The sequence below is a fragment of the Girardinichthys multiradiatus genome, chromosome 18 (genome assembly GCF_021462225.1).
Source record: "Girardinichthys multiradiatus isolate DD_20200921_A chromosome 18, DD_fGirMul_XY1, whole genome shotgun sequence".
Classification (NCBI taxonomy): Eukaryota; Metazoa; Chordata; class Actinopteri; order Cyprinodontiformes; family Goodeidae; genus Girardinichthys; species Girardinichthys multiradiatus.
This window is the reverse complement of record NC_061810.1, coordinates 30,181,306-30,200,140: the sequence shown is the minus strand read 5'-3', so window position 1 is coordinate 30,200,140 and position 18,835 is coordinate 30,181,306. Positions and strand designations below refer to the sequence as shown.

The 18,835-nt window shown below is 38.4% G+C and overlaps 2 protein-coding genes across 5 annotated transcripts in view; both read left to right on the top strand.

Annotated features, from left to right (window-relative positions):
* The first annotated feature begins 1,911 nt into the window (after nt 1–1,911).
* On the top strand, nt 1,912–9,087 carry mlnr (motilin receptor). The gene is made up of 3 exons (XM_047392297.1): nt 1,912–2,020; nt 2,977–3,812; nt 6,987–9,087. The coding sequence occupies exons 2-3, from the start codon at nt 3,080–3,082 to the stop codon at nt 7,292–7,294; spliced, it is 1,041 nt and encodes a 346-aa protein (XP_047248253.1). The 5' UTR covers nt 1,912–2,020; nt 2,977–3,079; the 3' UTR covers nt 7,295–9,087.
* Nucleotides 9,088–15,640: 6,553 nt separating this feature from the next.
* The window catches only part of zgc:153184 (uncharacterized protein LOC751652 homolog), a 37,911-nt gene continuing 34,716 nt past the window's right edge, over nt 15,641–18,835 (top strand). For 2 of the 4 annotated variants that reach the window (XM_047392805.1, XM_047392804.1), the window contains exon 1: nt 18,285–18,764. Coding sequence is in view for 2 of the 4 variants with exons in the window: in XM_047392802.1 (XP_047248758.1) it covers nt 15,787–15,792 (6 nt within the window). In the remaining 2 variants the exon portion in view is untranslated. Of the gene's footprint in view, nt 15,793–18,284; nt 18,765–18,835 lie in introns of those variants that run through there. The other 2 variants (XM_047392802.1, XM_047392803.1) reach the window with 2 other exon arrangements.

The window sequence follows — 18,835 nt, the reverse complement described above, 5'->3', positions numbered from 1 at the left end:
ATGTTTATCCCAGAATCCCATGCCTTTAAAGAGAAACATTTCAGCTCAAAACAGTAACAGGAAGGTATACCCCCTAGATATTTTTAAAGTTTTTGCAGATCTTTTATCTGGGGCTTAGGTAGGATATATGTGTCTTGCCAACGTTTCCATTTTGCTTTATCCTTTCTTGTTTTATTTTTTAATAAATAATGGGTGAATGGTGTGTCGTTTGTCGTTTTGTTGATGCATCTATTATTTACTGCTCTTTTAGTATTCGGTGTCTCAAATCAAGAAAATGCACTTCAAAGACTTTTAAAAACAATCCTACTACTGAGCAAAGCATGTTAAGAGTTCAAATGTTTCCTCTGCCGGGTCTTCAGAGTTCATCTCTGGGTGCATCCTGAAGACACTGGTAAAAAAGCGTCTGGAAAAAGATGCAGCAGTTCCCGTTCACAGCCAGAGCGAACCCGGATGGTGTAATCGCAGCCACCGTGATGGACGAGGGTGAGAGTGGGCTCGATGCTCGTGCTCGATGCTCGTGCTCACTGCGTTGTACATGGCGTTGGCTCTTGTTGAGAGATGAATTGGAAACTCCTGAAAGAAAACAGGCAAGTTTTCCCTGATGTCTTGCTTTGACATGAGGAAATGGCGACAGAGGGGCAGGTGGGCTCCTGCTCACCCTCTGAGGTTTGAGTGGTTCATCCAGAAATGGGTTCATCCTCATAATAAACTGTCGTTGACTCATTTATTTCCAACGCATTGAAAAGCTCTGACCCAACAGAAAACCGAGGTCACAGCAGACGTGCAATCTTCAGCGAGTGATGCTGCTTTGGAGGTAAAAATGGAAAATGTGTTGATTGCTGCATAAGCCTGAGCACCCAGTTAATTTCCAGAATCCTCTCCAAAATTCAGATAACTAAAAAACAACTTACACATTTGTATTGAGCTTTAGTTTGTAAGAGCTAAATATTTTAAATCCTCTATGCACTTCCTATATTATTATTATAAAATAAACATAAAAATAATCTTTAAATGCAAATTTTACACATTCTACCCTGCCTGTTCTTTTAAGATTGTTTTAAAGTAAACCTTTTGTATCGTACCTTTTTATCATCGTTACGTTTTTATTTTTTTATTCTATACATACTGTCATTATTCCCCACTGCTGTTTCCTTTATTCCAACCCTGTTATGCTGAGTTTAATCTTTTACCATTTCATATTATCAGTAAATTAATCAAACTTTATTTGTGGGGCACAGATCGCACAAACCCGTGTGGCACATGTAAAGAAAGACACCTAAATTTTGAAATTAATGGATCATTCATAAATTCAATATGAATGAATAGAGAGATTTAAAAAGACACTAAAATCCATAAGCATAAACCACAAACAGAAATAAAAATAAATAGAAAAATGTAATTAGAAAATGAAACAGTCAAATGGATACAAATCTAAAAATATGTTAAAGTTGTTAAATAGATACATGCAACAAAAAGAATAAATACATTGGAAGTCAAAAAATTAAATATAAATATAAAAGCCTTGTAACACCACAATATGTAATACCTAATAAATAATATAAATGAATGAATGAATGTCTAGTACAAATTTTCCATCAATTATAAAATATAATTAATAATATAATAATTTAGACAAAATTTTTAAACAAATATTTTAATAATAATAATGTAGTTAAGAAAAATGTGATAGACCCAAGACATTGCAGCATCGGGCTTTTATTTTATATTATACTTATAGTTTTGTCACATATTAACGCGTATTTGGTTGCTCCTCTCTAATAAAGAGGAGCAACCCCCCACCTCCCTTCCCTGACTTTTGCACGAGGTGCTGCTTTCATTATCTCTCCATGCAGCTTTATAGGTCTGAGCATCAGGGCAGGCACTCCCACTTCATGTGAATCACCCTCATCATCTGCTGCTGCTGCTGCTGCTGCTGCTGCTGCTGCTGCTGCTGCTCTCAAACGGCACACAGAGACCAGGAAAAGTTAGGAAGGTTGGAAGAACAAACTCAGTTTTTCAGGTAACGTCATCAATAAATGTTTATTTTATTCTTTTAGGACGGAACTTCATAGTTTAAGAAATGTTTTTCTTCTTTATTACAATTCATTTCACTGCTAACATTATAAAAAACTTTTAGTTAATTTTCAGTTCACCTGTGATTTATGGTAATTCTTTGTTTATTATGGGCAGATCAGCAGTTATTTAGTTTTCTATAAGTTTGGACTGCAGGTATGCATCAAACAACTGTGAACTGTCATTTAAATGAAATACATCTGACGTCTAAATGTTGTCGGCCTGATTACAAAGTTTGTTTAACATGTATTTAGGTTCAGAGAATCAGTAGAAGATAAGTATAAATCAATCAGCCGGAGATCAAAATCAGACAAATGCTGATATTTTAAAAATTATTGTCTGAATTACAATTAAGATCTTCCACCATTATCATTCCATCAATGCAATATCCAGTACAGTGAAAATCACGTGTAGATTCATAACTGTTCAGTAATTCAAAGTTATATATTTCAGACATGTATTTCTTTCAATTCTGGTGGTTATGGCAACATACTAAAAACTACAACAAATAAAAACTCAATATTTACTTTATAAGGATCTATAAAACAGAAATGTAAAGTTGTGGTTCACACAGCCACGAAGAAGATTGTTTACTGGAGGGTAGACCACAAAAAGACATTGCTAAAGAAGCTGGTTGTTCACAGAGGACATCATCCAAGGATGTCAATGGAACGTTTGGTGGAAGGAAAAGGACATCACTAAATCTTTCACAGTCTGAATTACTGATATACATTTCTTATGATCTAATTTAACTAGACAGACCTGTACCGTGGTCCTCTTTTTTTGGAATTTGATAAAAATCATGTAAAGGTTGGATATATGTTCCATAAATGGGGATTATCTGGTAATCTATAGAACAAGATACTGATTTGTTTTTCTGATCATTTTTTCTCACCACTGTAGCTTTCTGAGACTAGATTTTCCAGTGAACTGTAAACTATTCAGTGGGATTGGTACGCCCTGGGCCAGACCCCCGGTGGAACTTACTGCTGGTGCAGCAGAGACCATGGATCAGTACAACACAGATGACCACCAGTACGAGGGCTCCTTGTTCCCAACCTCAACCCTTATACCCGTCACAGTCATCTGTATCCTCATCTTCATCATTGGGGTGACAGGCAACACCATGACAATCCTCATCATCCAGCACTTCAAAGACATGAAGACCACCACCAACCTCTACCTGTCCAGTATGGCGGTGTCTGACCTTATTATCTTCCTCTGCCTGCCCTTTGACCTCTACCGCCTGTGGAAGTATGTGCCTTGGGTTTTCGGGGAGGCGGTGTGTCGTTTCTACCACTACATCTTTGAGGGCTGCACCTCAGCCACCATACTTCACATCACTGCCCTGGGCATTGAGCGCTACCTGGCCATCAGTTTCCCGCTCAGGAGCAAGGTCATGGTGACTCGACGCCGGGTCCAATACATCATCCTCGCCCTGTGGGGCTTTGCTCTTGTCTCTGCAGCCCCCACGCTCTTCCTGGTAGGGGTGGAGTACGATAATGACACACACCCCGACTACGACACGGGTCAGTGCAAGCATACCAGCTACGCCATCAGCTCTGGACAGCTGCACATCATGTTGTGGGTGTCCACCACCTACTTCTTCTGCCCGATGCTCTGCCTCATCTTCCTTTATGGCTCCATCGGGTACAAACTGTGGAAAAGCAAAAACGACATGCAAGTGCCCTGCACCCTTGCCCGAGAGAGGTCCCACAGACAAACAGTCAAGATCCTAGGTGAGTGAGTCATCTCCCAGGCAGAGATAAAATCTGGAAGCAGTTAATCCACCCATCCATCCATTGCCTGCTGTATACCTGCTGGTCCTTGCAGAGTTCTGGATGGGCTGGTGCCTATCTTCAGCGGCCAATAGGCCAGAGGTAGAAGCAGAAATTTGACACTGCTAAAGAACTTAATCAACCTTGTTTAGCTCAGTTTTAAAAAGTGACTCAGTGAAGACGTATTCCCCCAGAAAGCTTAACTGGTTTTCTTGAAGGGACACAAGCAATCATTTAAATGGGTGTGGGGAAAAAAAAGCAGTTTACAGAGTTTATAGAGTCTACAGTCTGGAAAAGTCAGGAAATTAAAGATTTTCCAGGTTGGATAAGTATGAAAACAACAATGTAGATTAAAAACAAAAACATTCGTCCATCCGTCTATCCGTCCATCCATCCATCGCTCGCTCGCTCGCTTGCAGAGGTTTAGTCGAGGGTTGATAAACAACCTAATTTGGGTCATTTTGCTCAGTCCTGGTTCAAATAAGGGGTGAACTGGGTTTGCAATGATTTAACACAACTGGGTTGGGTTATGGGTTTGGTCCAGCATACTTGGTTAGGATTTTAACCTAAAAAAGGTGGAGATGCCTCGTGTCTAAGGTTATGGCTTCCAGAGAGCTGGTTTAATAATTCAGAACTTTTATTACTAAACAGGTTAGATTTGTTAATTGTTTTTATTTTTTGTTTTATTTTGGATTGTCATTTATCCAATTAATAAATGAAGGCAATAACCTCATCATTACAAAGAAATAACCCAGTAGATTCTCCAAAGTGCATGTTCGCTCTCTGAATAATCACAAAGGTAATTATTCTCAGAAAGCCTGCACAAAAGATTTGTTTCCACACAGTTTCACCAGAAACACACGGTGTAGGTCATCCTTGTTTTTCATCCCCTGAAACTAAGACAAACAGATTTAGTAATGACAGCATTCTAATCTTGTCTTTGTAGGGAAAGAGCTTTTAAAGTTAAGCTCCACCTGTTTGCACAATCGCTTTGCCTTTCAGAGTAGCTGAAGCAATAAAAATACCAGCCTGACAGACTGGAATCCAGGACTTCTGGTCAGGAGCATTATTGAACAACTCAAGCTGATTTTTAATCAAGCACTGACACATCTTCAGGTTAAAAAACACCCATGTCTCTTGCAGCACCACAATCTTCCTATGTTTTCCTCTTGATTTGACGAAGAGAGAGCTGTTGCCATGTGCCATGTAGTTGATACGATCTGGTTAATTACTTTTGTCTGAAGTTAATCAAGTCCTTCCACTGCTCGTACTGATTGGCCTAATTTGAAGCTCTGGTATATTGTGCAGGAAGAAAAAGAGTGTGACCATACCGGAACATCATTTCCAAATGTTTCATCATGATGCATGCATTATTATATTAATGCTGCTTTTTGGCTGAAAAGAAACTGAGCAGGACTCATGATGTCACACTTACAGCCCACATCTGAACATCTGTCAAACACCAACCTGGATTGTCTTCAGACATCCTAAATAAATCAGCTTTAATGGGAATTCTCTTGTTGCTACAGTCCGGCATTGCTTTTTCTAATCGGTGCATCATTCTGCAGTTACCTTGGCATCTGCTCACTTTATGCATACTGTTGTTTTTAAGTAATTAGGCGAGACACACCTCCATTTAATTATGGGACTGACATTTATTGTCCAGACAGAAATTTGTGCCTCCATTACAAACTAATGATGGTTTTAGCTGCAGGGCGTCTTGATCAATATGGTGACTCAGTGATTAGCTCATACATCACACAGATCTGGATTAGTGGTGTGTATTCTGCCTGCTGGACTTTTCTCCAACATTTGTCTTCTAATTGACTCCTTCACTTGCATTTCTTTTAAAAATAAGAACTTCAATGTTGAAGCAGGTTGCATGCTACTGCAGTGTTTGCAAAAGAATACATACCCCTTGAATTTTGACATGTGATAGATCAACACAAAGTGAGAGATAGCTGTAGAGGAGAAGATTTTTTTAAATAATGTAAAAATGTGGCATACATTGTCATTCACTCTTGTTGATTCAATACTTTGTAGAACTGCTTGTTGCTGCAAACACAGTTACACGTTTTTGGGGGTGTGTCTACCCACAGAACAAATGCATCTCCACAGCATGATGCTGCCAACACTGTCTTTTATTGTTGGTTTGGTATGTTAAGGGTGATGTGTCATATTAGTTGTCCACCACACATAGCATTTTCCAATCCAAGCTGACTAAGCTTTACCTATTCTGTACAGACAAACTGGCAAAAACGGTCTTTCAGATGTGAAAGGCTGGTACCTACCCTGAAACATGTGTCCCTATGACTACAGTAAAATGTAATTCCATAATGTATAATAATTCCTCCTTTTTTACTATTATGCACTACTTTGCGTTTGGCTAGAACATAAGAATCTAACAAAGTACATTGAAATTTGTAGTTGTGATGTGATAAAATGTGAAGAAGTTCAAGAAATATGAATGTTTTTGCAAGGCAGTACTTTTTCTAGCTTCCTGCTGTGTCTGTCTGTGCTGCAGCACTAATTCAAGCTTGTACAAAAACAGGAGCAAGTGAACATCAGCTTTTAGTTTCCCTTTTTTTCCACTTCGATCAAACAGGCAGCACAGCAGCAATTTTTGCATGTGATGGGTATGTTTAATTATTTAACTGTTATCTCATATCTAAAGCTTCTGTGTGTTGCTGTGTATTCTTAAGTCACAACCAGGGTGAAGGTGGTGGGGACTCCAGACCCAACTGCACCTAGTGGGTGTCTAAATTAGTTAAACCTATCTGCCAAATTTGTTCAACTTTTTTTATTTAGTTTAAGGTTTCTCTGTAGAAAAAAACGTTAATGGAGTAGAACTAATTCCTTGATTATTTCATTGCCAAGTACTGTGACTCCTCTCACTGCTTGGCAACTTCACCGTGAAGACACCATTTCTGGTGCATGCAGATTAGTCTTGCAGTGTGCAAAGATAAAAAATGGAAGGTTTTATTTAGTGATTTCGTGACATTGAAACAAGTCCTTGGTCAACTGATTTTAGCGCATAAGTTGTCTTTGGTTGTAATAGTATGCGTATTGTGTGGATATTGTTTTCAACTATTTCTCAAATGCTTGTTCAAAGTTACTCCTTCTTCTGCCTTTCAGTGGTGGTGGTGCTGGCCTTCATCATCTGCTGGCTGCCTTACCACATTGGCAGAAACCTCTTCGCCCAGGTAGATGACTATGAGACGGCCATGCTGAGCCAGAACTTCAACATGGCTTCCATGGTGCTCTGCTATCTCAGTGCCTCCATCAACCCTGTTGTCTATAACCTCATGTCCCAGAAGTACAGGGCCGCAGCCAAACGCCTCTTCCTGCTTCATCAGAGGCCCAGGCAGACTAGCCGCAGCCAGAGACAGCTCTGTATGATCCATCACGTCTCCACTCTTAACGAAAGCCTCACTGGAGTCTGAGCACCTGCTTGGCTCCACCACCAGGAGGGGGTTTCCAGGTCTTTTGTAAGGTTCAGGGTTTAACATCAAAAGAGGATACTTATTGAGGATGTGCAGATATCCTTTAATCTTTCAGAGGGGAAACAGGGAACTTCAATGCAAAAAATGATATGTTACTTCTTATTGGCCTTATGATTGCCTACAATGTCACAACATAGTTCTTGACATAACTTTATGCATTCAGTGTTAGGTATTATACACCTCCTGCATAAGTTTTAACATCTGTAAATTCAGCTCAGTTATCCCAGTTGTTATTGGCAGATATTTGTAATTTATTTTTCTTGCCAGCCACATGTTAGTGTATAAGTAGGTTTTCTGTAATGTACTGTGAGTTAGGTGCATTGGTATAATGTTCTACCTTTTCATACCTCGTCATGTTACAACCACAAACTTTAATACATTTTTGGGATTTCATGTCATTCTTTGTAGGACCACCTTAGCCTTACAGCTGCAAGTCATTTGGGTTAATTTAGCACCTTTACCCACTAAGGTTTTTGCCCATTCTTCTTTGCAAATTTGCTCAAGTTCAATCAGACTTTGACTGGGCCATTGTAATACATGAAAATGCTTTCATCCAAACCCCTACACAGCAGCTCTAGTTGTATGTTTAGGGTTGTTGTCCTGCTGCAGGAATGCAGTCTTTTTCCGTATCTAAGAGGTTCTCATCCTGTATTGCCCTGTGTTCAGTTTCATCTCAACAGCATGGTGTGGCCACTAACATGTTAGAACATGGGAACGATGTGTTCAAGATGATGTGCAATGTTAGGTTAGTTTTCAACCATACATACAGTATTATTTCGCATATAAGGCAAAATGTTGAATATTTGTCTATATATTAACAATGCTTCTTCCATGTTTTTGTGTCCCCTGCATAGTATGCAGAAAACTTTAAATATCTTTCTTCTTGCCACTTTTACATTTTCCGGCTCATTTAGACTGGATGGAGAAAAGTGTTCCCACAGCATGATGCTACCACCACTATGTGTCACTGTGGGGAAACATGGTGGTATCAGTACAGGGCTTGTAGCAAACTGAAACAGCATTTTATGATTTGCTTTTTTTTTTTGCTTTCTTTAAACAATGACTTTCCTCTCACTTCTCTTTTATGTAGGAAAGATTTGTTATGTGTCAACAGAATATGCTACCTGTAATCTGCTGAATTTCCAGAGTTACCATGTGCCACTTTGTTACTTCTGATTGATCCTCTCTTTCCATGCCTGTCAGTTTAGGTGAACCGCCATGTCTTGGTAGGTTTGCAGTTGTGCCATAGGCTTTTCATTTTCGGATGATGAATTAAGCATTGCTCCAGAACTTTGTTTGTGTTCGTTAGTCTTCATGATGCTGTTTCATTTTGCAACAAGCCTCTGATGCCTTCACAAATTGATGTAAATATACTGAGATGAAATTATGCACGAGTGAAATCCAGTAACCAATTAATGGACTTCTAAAGGCAACTGGTTGTTTTAAATGTAGATGTGTCAAAGTAAAGAGGACTAAACACAAATGAACACCACACTTTTCAGATTTGTATTGGTGAAAAGTGTTTAAAACCATGTAAACCTCTTTTCTTTATAGTCATGCATTACTTTCTGGTGGTCTATAACATTAAACTCCACTAAAATACACTGAGACGTAGGGTGTAACAGGGCAAAGTTGGAGAAAGTAGAAGAATACTTTTACAAGGCACTATATGAGGAACATTTTTATCATGTTTGTTTGAGATTCATAGGAAATAAAATGACAAAATAAAGCAGCGTTTCAGTCGTGTGTGTGTATGTGTGTGGGTGTGCATGTGTGTGTGAGCACGCGCTCATGTATATATTACATCGTGTTGATCAAATCCCTCACCTTACAACAACATTGTGAGAACATTCACCATTGTGTGGACATTTTTCATGGCCCACACAAGGGGAAATGGGTTATGAGTGTGTGTGTGTGTGTGTGTGTGAATACATTGTTGAATATAAACTTGATAAAAGCAGATTAAAATCAAAATGGGGCACTTTAGTCCTGTGAGTATGTGTGTATGTGTGTGAGATACTGGGCCCACCTGGGCTGGGAGTTCTCAGGCCTGCATACGTGCCGGCTGTCACGTGTAATCTGTCATGGCTAATATAATAAATGTTCTCTGAGTTAGATATATGCTGCCAGCCAACATCACTGTATCACCACATTCAAAATAACAGCTGCTCTCTGTGTTTTTTAAAGAGGTTTAAGATTATTTTTCTACAATTGCATCATCTCGTCACTTTGGACAGATGATTTATTAAGTTATAAATTTCAGTATCAAATCTGCTCTTAATAGAAGTGTAATGTTTGAATTATGTGTTTTGACACAACCCTTAGAGTTTCTCTTTTAAGGTCCTGCCTGTCATACGTCTTGCTCTTTGTAAAGACCTGTCAGGATTTTGCCTATGAATCATCAGTGCTTGGTTTGCTCAAAAAGAAAGAGACATAGTTGCTCTGGGCGAGCTCATCCACTTTTGTAAGGGTTTTTCTTTAGACAGAGTCATTCCACCTCTTTGCCAGAGAAGTCAAAGAAGCTTGTTAAAGCTCATATCTCACAGCAGACTTTCACCCAGGGGAATGATCAACAAGCAGCATGACCCCTCTCTGCGTTCTTTGCTTTTTACGGATAATGAAGAGCTGCTACAAGTGGTTTGTCGACACACCTGCCCTGGAGCCTTCTACACTCCTTTAAGTTCATGAAGCTCATTTGATTCTGCTTTCATTTACAGTTTATGACTTGTCAGGAAAAACATGCCATTTTACCCACTGCTTGCATTGCTGTTCGATCTACACACAGGGCTTTGAAACATTATTAGACAAAGATGAGCAAAGCATTTACAACAAAGCATTTTTCAAATGATGATTTCATTTATTATAGGAAAGAAAAAAACTTTTCAGGCCAACCTGGCCCTATGTTGAAAGTCATTCCCCCACTTGTTAAATCACGAATTAACTGTAATTAACCAGATTTGCTGGAAAGCTGAGTCTAATTTAACAGGTCACACTCAGGCCTGATTACTGCCAGACCTGTAAAACCAAGAAATTACCTGAGTAGAACCTGACTCACTGCATGAAGTAGGCCACAAGCTCTCAGAACACACCAAGCCCTGTTCTAAAAAAATGAAAGAACAGATGAGCAACAAATTTACTGATGTCAGCCTGGACAGGGTTCAAAAGCCATTTCTAAGATTTTGGGAATTGAAGGAACCAAAGTATCCATACATGAAGAAAAGATGGAACAGCAGTGAACCTTCCTAGGAGTGGCAGAACCACAAAAATTACTTCACGAGTACGTCAACAATTCATCACATTTTTAAGAATTTTTAACAACTTTATAATCAATGTTTCCAAGTGTTCAGTAAAAAATCTATTTTTAAGGTCTAGAAAGCCTTTCATGTCATCATCCTCAAACTCCATAAAAACAGTTGGGATGCCATATCCCATAGAAACATAGGGTGCAAGGCAATGATTGATGATCAAGGGCTGAAACACATGATTAGGACTGGCCTTTTCACCAAGAAATTACTTAGGTGGACTTGTTGTAAAAAAGAGAATGACTGGTGAAAAGCCCCTAATTGCAACTGTTAAATATGATGGAGGTTATGTGATGCTGGGGGCCTGTTTCACCCACAAAGGCCATGATGAACCTCATTAGAGTGAAAGGCATCACTCTTTGAAATAACATAAAAATGGCGGTTTCAGATAGGCAAACAAAAAATTATGTTATTATTATTATTATTATTATTAATAATATTAGCATTAGTAGCAAACGTGCCAATAAGTGTGGCACCAGTGGTTCTGTACAAGAAAGTTTGTTTATTTAGTTTTTTTTTTTCACTTGAAAATGTACTGAAAATATATATTTCTAAAAATCTTAATGTCACCTAAACCTAAAAAAAAATTTATATAAATAAGAAACAATAATAACCCTAACCCACCTCCAAGGTCAGTTTTTACTATAAATAAGCTTAAATAGATCTTTGATTTTGAATGAGATGCATGAAACATAGGTAAAATGATTTCTATAAACAGTAGCGATTGTTCCCCATGATAAAACCTGAAATATTCCTTTGAAATATATTTAAGCTGGGCACTGCGGTTAACAGTTTTTATTTTCTTTTACTTTCATTTATTAGTGTCATATTTCCTACCACCAGAGGGAGACACAATTTGCAGCAGTTACATAAAAACGCTGCAATTATTTTGGATTTTAAATTTCAAAAATGATTAGTGATTAGTTCCCAATCAAAAAATAAATTAGCAAAAATAAATATAGACAGTGTTCTTTAAAGATTATTATTATTATTTTTGCCATCTATCCCTTTAAGACATCTTTATCAGTTGCTCCTTCCAGTCTACTTCCGCAAATTATGATCAGCACATACTGTTTTCCTGTTTGGCTTCGTCTGGCTTGAGCGTGACAGCGTGAGGCTGAAGTGACATTTAGAGAGGGACAGTTCTTTAAAAAGCACCCATAGAACCATAGAGCCTGTACTTTACTCTCACTAGTTTTTACTTATTCTGGCTTTATGCTGCTTTCTCCTTTTCTTTGTCCTTCTCTCCAAACCAAAAGCTTTTCCCTCCCCAGAATGACTGTGAGGTCATTCATTTCAAAATGTAATAGCTCTCACTGAACTCTGCAACAAGGGAATGAGTAAAAAAAAGCTGAAAAGTGTAAAATTTACTTTGAACTAAAAGTCACTATGCAGTCTTTGCTTTTGTCTGTTTCACCAATCCAAAAAATATTTACTTTATTATATTACAAGTAGTAAGCAGGCTTATACACTTTTTTTCTTCTTTGCATTAAAATCTCAATAAAATCCAATAGCAGCTAAATATAAAACAAACAAGTATCAAAAAAGCATAATGCAAAGCTTAAACTGGCATAACAAATGTGTAATAATAGTGAAAGAATATCACAGTTATAAGGTTTTTTTGCCCTTTCTTTGTTTCTAGACCAGGGAGCTCTGCCTCCACAATCCATTCATTCAAGCACTCAGTGCCTTGTAAACATAGTTTTACCGCTTAAGCCTTTCCATATTTTGTCACATAACAACTATAATGTAATTAATTGATCGTTTAGCAGTGCATTTTACGCATCTAAGAAGTGTGGCATGCTATTGTATTCATGCCTCTTTGCTCTGATACCCTTAAATAAAATCCAAGGCAAAAAACTACATACAGTCAATTAATTGGTATAAATAGTCTACCTGAGTGTAATTTATCCTCATTATAAATCCAACTGTTCTATGGAGTTGGAGAGCATTAGTGAACAAACAGCATCATAAAGACCAAGGAACACGACAAGTCACAGATACTTGTGGAGAAGTTAAAGCAGGGTTGGGTTAGAAAATAATCCCAAGCTCTGAACATCTCACAGAGTACTGCTCCGTAAGCCAAAACACCTAGTAACTCTGGAGGAGCTGTAAATGTCCACAGCTCAATCTATTGTTGTGGCAACTGCAAGTCATACAGTCTACAATTCTGGACTTTATGGAAGAGCAGCAAGCAGAACCACATTGTTTAAAGAGAGCCACAAGAAATCCCATTTGCAGCTTGCCACAAACCCCATAGCAAGTATGTAGAAAAAGAAGGTGCTCTGGTCAGATGAAACCATTTTAAATTTTTGAAAGATCCTGCATGTGGTAAAGAACCATGTGAGGCCCAGCACTGCATAATCCCCACTGTGAAGCATGGAGGTGGCATGTGGGGATGGTTTTATTCAGCAGGGACAGGGTAGCTGGTCAGAGCTGATGAGGAAGAGAGAGAGCTAAATACAGGGCATTTCTGGAGGAAAACCTGACAGAGGCTGCAAAAGACCAGAGAATGAGGCAAAGGTTCACCTCTAGCAGGACCCTAAATTTAGAGCAACCAAGAAATGGTTTAAAGGACATTCATGTGCTGGAGTGGCCCAGTCGTAGTCCAGACCTAAATCCAATTAAGAATCTGTAGCAAGATTTGATGTTTACAAATGTTCTCTACCCATTCTGCCTGAGGTTGATCTAGATTTTACAATAAAGATTTGGCAAAAGTTCAGCATCTTGTTTATGTTTCAGTCTCTAGATTAGAGTGGATGGATACAACTACACAACACACAGACTTAAACATTTTTTAAAACCATAATTTTTTTTTTCATCACAATTTGTGTTGCATAAAATCCCCAAAAAATACATTAAAGTTTGCGGTTGTAATGTGAACAAAATGCGGTAAAGTTCAACGGGGATGAGTGCTCTTTTAAAAACAAAGAGTTTTCACCATATACAGATGATTATGTCCCGTCTGGATCTGATGGGCTGTAATTCAAAAGGCTAAAATGTTGGCAGCATTCAGATGAACGTAATTTCTGCTCCAGTTCTGACCAGCATTGTTACTCTGATGTGCACAGCGTTAACACATGGATGGGACATAAATTAACTGGATCAGTCGGTGTTTTAGTTATTAGGGTTCAACTGCACCACTGTGCTGTCAAAACAATATTCCAAGGACACCGAGTGTCACGCCACTCAAACTGTAATTCTGCCGTTAGTTCCCATACAGCAACGTGTCTGACTGCTCTGATGTATATAGTTTAGCTCTAAAAAGTCACTTCAAACTAATGCTACATATCTGGGGAGGAAGGGGATTTAGAATACTGATATGTATGATACTGTATGTAATTAGACTATAGCTGCAGTCAACCACCCTCTCCTTCATGTAGCCTACACAGAGAGAAAAAATAAGTTGCGGCTGAAGCTAATTAGTTAAGTTGTGCGAGAACGGTTACTAATTTAATGTGATTTGCAGAAATACATATATGTTTTACACTGACAGAGGACACATAAAAAGTAAAAACTGCTGTTGCTGACAGCATTGTCTTACCTGACAAACTTTATGCTCACAAACAACATCTTTGGTCACCTCGGTGGTCTGGTCGTCTACTTCCTGCTTAATCTATCTACTCACCCACGTTTCTTGTATCTTCAACCTTTGTGTCAATAGCACTCATTCCATAAGAGATCACACATCTGACATGTTGTCATTTAAAATGTATCTTTATTTCAGCAAACAGTGTCCAATGTGGGTATATTCCTAAATCACAAGCTACACTGGGCATACTTAAACAAAGCCAGACTACCAGTATGGATATGGTCTGGCTTTGGTATAAATGTGCAAAACAGACACACCCAAAATAATTTAGACCGCACATCAAAATAGGAGGGATAATTTCGTTACCTGATTCGCTGACGATGTATTAGTCTAAACCACTGGCTTAAAGTCTTCTTCAGTACAACAAAATTTTATAAAACGGTATTCCTGTGGAAGAATAAAATGTTGGCTGACAAACAGCCTTTAAACTGTTCTGAACTTTTATAAATCATTTTTAACCTACATTTGTTTCACAGTGTCATCTAATTAATAAAATCAGTAAAATGCTTTGCAAAATTTCCTTTAGGGCAGTCTTGAAATCTTTTAAAGTGGATTTTTAGACACCGTTTAACGGCCACAACATTTTGTTGATATTTAATGGGGAATCTTACTGGGGCATGGAAGAAAATTACCCTGCTGATGCCTATGTGCAACTTAAGCCCATCAGATCCAGATGGAGCATAGTCACCCATAAATTGTACAAAAATTTTGTTTTTAAGAGAAATGTGGCTACAAAGGATTTTTTCTTGTCAAAACTGCTTTTAAAATATATCTCTTTGCTTTGAAAAACAATAAATACAGCAATTATGATTTATGTTTTATACTCTAATATAAATATGATGATTTTGCCCTTTAGGTGTCTTCGTAGCAGTAAACCTTACATGATTTCTAATTAGAAATAACAGAAATCTAAAAAAAAATGAAATGTATACAAGATGTTACGTAATTTTGTTGGTTTTAAGACTGAAGTGTAATTTGTTAACAGAGTGTAGCAGTTCAATTGCTCCTGTTGCACTGCTATTATGAATTTGGGGTGTTTTTTTTTTATTATGGTTTTAAATTTGATAAATAGGTCGGAGCAGTAGTTCTGTCTTCTATAACTCTTCTATTAGTTCTAATGAAGATGTGGTACTTTATTGCCTGTTCCATCTTTTTATTTCTTTTATTTTATGCACCTGTACAGCACTTTTGTCCCATTAGGTGCGTGAAGAGCTCTATATATAACGCTTGACTGATTTAATAGCTTGTTTTTTTCAGTCTTGTTTTTTCCCTCCGCCCTCAGCTTGAGCTGGTGATAATATTGTAGTGTAGGAGCTTTTAATTTGAAAGTACTCGCAGTGGGAGTCCAGTGCGCGTTAAAACAGTTGGGCGCCCCTCCCTCTCAGTCAAGGAGGCTGATTTGGCTCCAGATATAAAGTCAGAGCTACAGTTCTTCGCTTCTCCGTACTTTCTTTTCAAGCTGTTCGCAGTTTTTTCCTGAAGACCGAGGCGGAGGGGAAAAAACATCAGGAGGGGACGATTCCTGGCGCACTCCCAGGATGGAGGTAGAAACTGTTAAAATCTCGGCTGCAGCTTGCTCTTTAAAACCAGATCTTTGTCTCATTGAAGTGCATTGCCACAGTGAAGCTGAAATAAAAGCATAACATCACAGAGTCTTGATGGGAGAAGTTAAAGTATTTAAAAATGCTGCTTTTTTTGGGTCATTTTGGAAGAAATGAGCTTGTTTGTTTTACTATTAAACTGTTTTAAAAAGTTGTGTTATTAACAAAGATGAGCTGTTGATCAGTGAGAGCATCTTATAGGATCTCCATAGTGTTGACATTATTTTTGGCATCTTATAAAAATCAACATATAATGGCTAAATGTGAAATCTAAATAATGTCAAATTAACACATGCATGGGTCATAAATGAAATGAAAGCTAAATAAGTTGAGACACCCAGCTCAGTGAGTTTCAGACAAATGTTATAACCTGTAACCAAAGCCTAAGTGGAAGCAAAAGGAGATGATAGAGGATCTTTTATGAATCCCTCAAATTATGGAATTATACAGCATCCAACCTTCCTCTGAAGCTGAGACATAAAAGCTTTTTCTTCTGTTTGTTATTAAAAGCAGAGGAATTGTAAGGCTTGCTCATAGTTTCTGGGAGCCTGCTCTCTTTAAAAAAAGAAGTTCCCTCAGACTTTTAACATTTCTCCCAAGAATTTAATGCAATGTGAAAAGTAGGAAGAGAAACACCCAATTTCTTTCCTCCGCAGCACATTGGGAAGTACGGAAGTAATCTGCAAAACTGCTCCCACATAACAAAAACCACTCAGTTTGAGGACAAAACTTTACTTTGCTTCGCTCTAGATTCTGAACTGCATGTAGAAGCAGATCTGAGGTGGATTTCAATTTTATTCATTAAAAAAATCGCCACAAATGTAAGCTGAATGTTTCAGATCAGTGGATATTTTGGTTAGAATGAAGTATGGTTCATAGCTGTTTTCCCAGTTGAAGGATGTGTAGCTTGTTTTCATTACCTTTGGAGAAATGTTCGTATCTACTTTGATCTAAACTATTCCATTGCAGCTCTGGGTGTATGTTTAGGGTCATTGTCCTGCTAGAAAGTAAACCTCCACCACAGTCTCAAGTCTTTTGCTGCCTCACACAGGTTTTCTTCCAGGAGTGCCCAGTATTTAGCTCTATCCATCTTCTAATCAACTCTTTTCTTTTAACAATGGCTTTTTCTTGCCAGTCTTCTGTAAAGGCCAGATTTGAGGGATGCACAACTAATAGTGCAGTCAACAGATTCTCCCACCTGAGCTGTGGATCTCCACAACTACCTCAGAGTTACCATGGACTTTTTTGGCTGTTTCTCTGATTAAAGCTCTCCTTGTCACATCTGTCAGTTTAGATGGACCATCACGACTTGGTAGGTTTGCAGTTGTGCCATACTCCTTTCATTTTCTGATGATGGGTTGGACACTCCTTTGTGAGATGTTCAAAGCTGGGATACTGTTTCATAACTTAATTTATCCTTGTACTGTCTGCTGTTCTCTATGATAAGCTATTTACTAAAAAGGTGACTTCTTAAGGTAATTGGGTGCACTGAATTTTATTTAGGAGTATCAAAGTGTCTGAAAATAAATGTACACCACAGATTTGAGATTTTTATGTGTAATAAATCTTGAAAATCATTTATATTTTTTCTTTCAATTTATAAGTATTTACTACATTGTGTTCGTTTCAAACATAAAATCCCATTAAAATACATTTTATAAATACTTTTGCAAAGCAGTGCATTTTTTAAATGTTCAGAATCCGTGATCAAATAATATATTCCTGTTTCCATTTCGTGTATAATTGGTATTAGTCTTTTAGGTTTGGGTTCATGCAAGCAACACACATTAAGTCAAGACATTTTCTCAAAACTGTGAGTTATGTTCTGACACATTGTGTTGTATTAGTTCAGTTGAACATGATTTAGTCAATGAGGAACTGGCTACACTATATGTTCCCCTCAAAGGTGCTGTCATAATGTTAAAGATTTTAGTTGATAAGAAGATTTAGAATGTTTTTCTCATTTTAAGTCAGAGGGGGTTATGTTTATTAAATCTGACACCTACTAGCTCCACCAACCTTTATTAGAAGATTACCACAGGGGAGTTCATATATCTGACTTTTTCTCATACTGGAACAACGATGTGATTTAAAACAAACTGGAAATTTATTGAGTTTTCAGTGTGCACCTGAGGATTTTCCACTGGGGTGGGTTTCATGCTGCGGTGCTTTTCCTTTGATGGAAACACAATACCACAAGTAGAGCAGGGAGTATATTGGGATAACTTTGCCAACCATCTGGTGAGCACAATTGTTATGTAATGCATAGTAAAGTTAATGTATAACAGCCATTTCAAGCCGCGCTGCTAATGAGTCATTTTTTTCAGTTTTTGCTTTGCAGCACTATGTAATTTGTATGGTGTCACAGTACACATATAAACAGGTACTCCCATTTGTTCTCACATACGGTAATGATTCTGGCCCGTCTGCCTGTTTCCCCCTCTGCTCTCCCTGTCTGCAATCAGTCTCATCTGCTCCACCTGTTTCCCCTGCTCTGCTGCACTATCAGCAGCATGCCACTCACCTGTCCTCCAGCATTTACATTCAGCCTGCTGACAGGCAGACAGTGCCAGATTTTTGAAAGCATTCCAGCAAGTAGATATCCAGCATTTTTTCCTGCCTGACCAAGACTTCTGACCATGTTCTTGCTCCCCTGATTACCCCTTTTGCCTGGACCTCTTGGGATGACACTCGTTCTGGCCTGGTTCTGTCTCTCGACTTCTGCGCCTGCCTCGGCCCTAGATTTGTCAGCCTAAGCCAGTCCTTACCTCCTCCTGCCTGGACTCCCTGTGTTCACCTGGTCCTCTGACAAATGGTCTGTTTTGGACTTCCTGGTTCTCGCCCAGCTTCTGGTCTGACCATTACCCTGCTGTGGAGCTGTTCCCTGGTCCCCGCCCCTCTTGGACCCTGAGAAGGTTAGTGGCTTTGGATTCATGTTTTAGTCAGAACTTTTTTCAAGCCACTAACCTGCTTCTGTGCCCTCAGT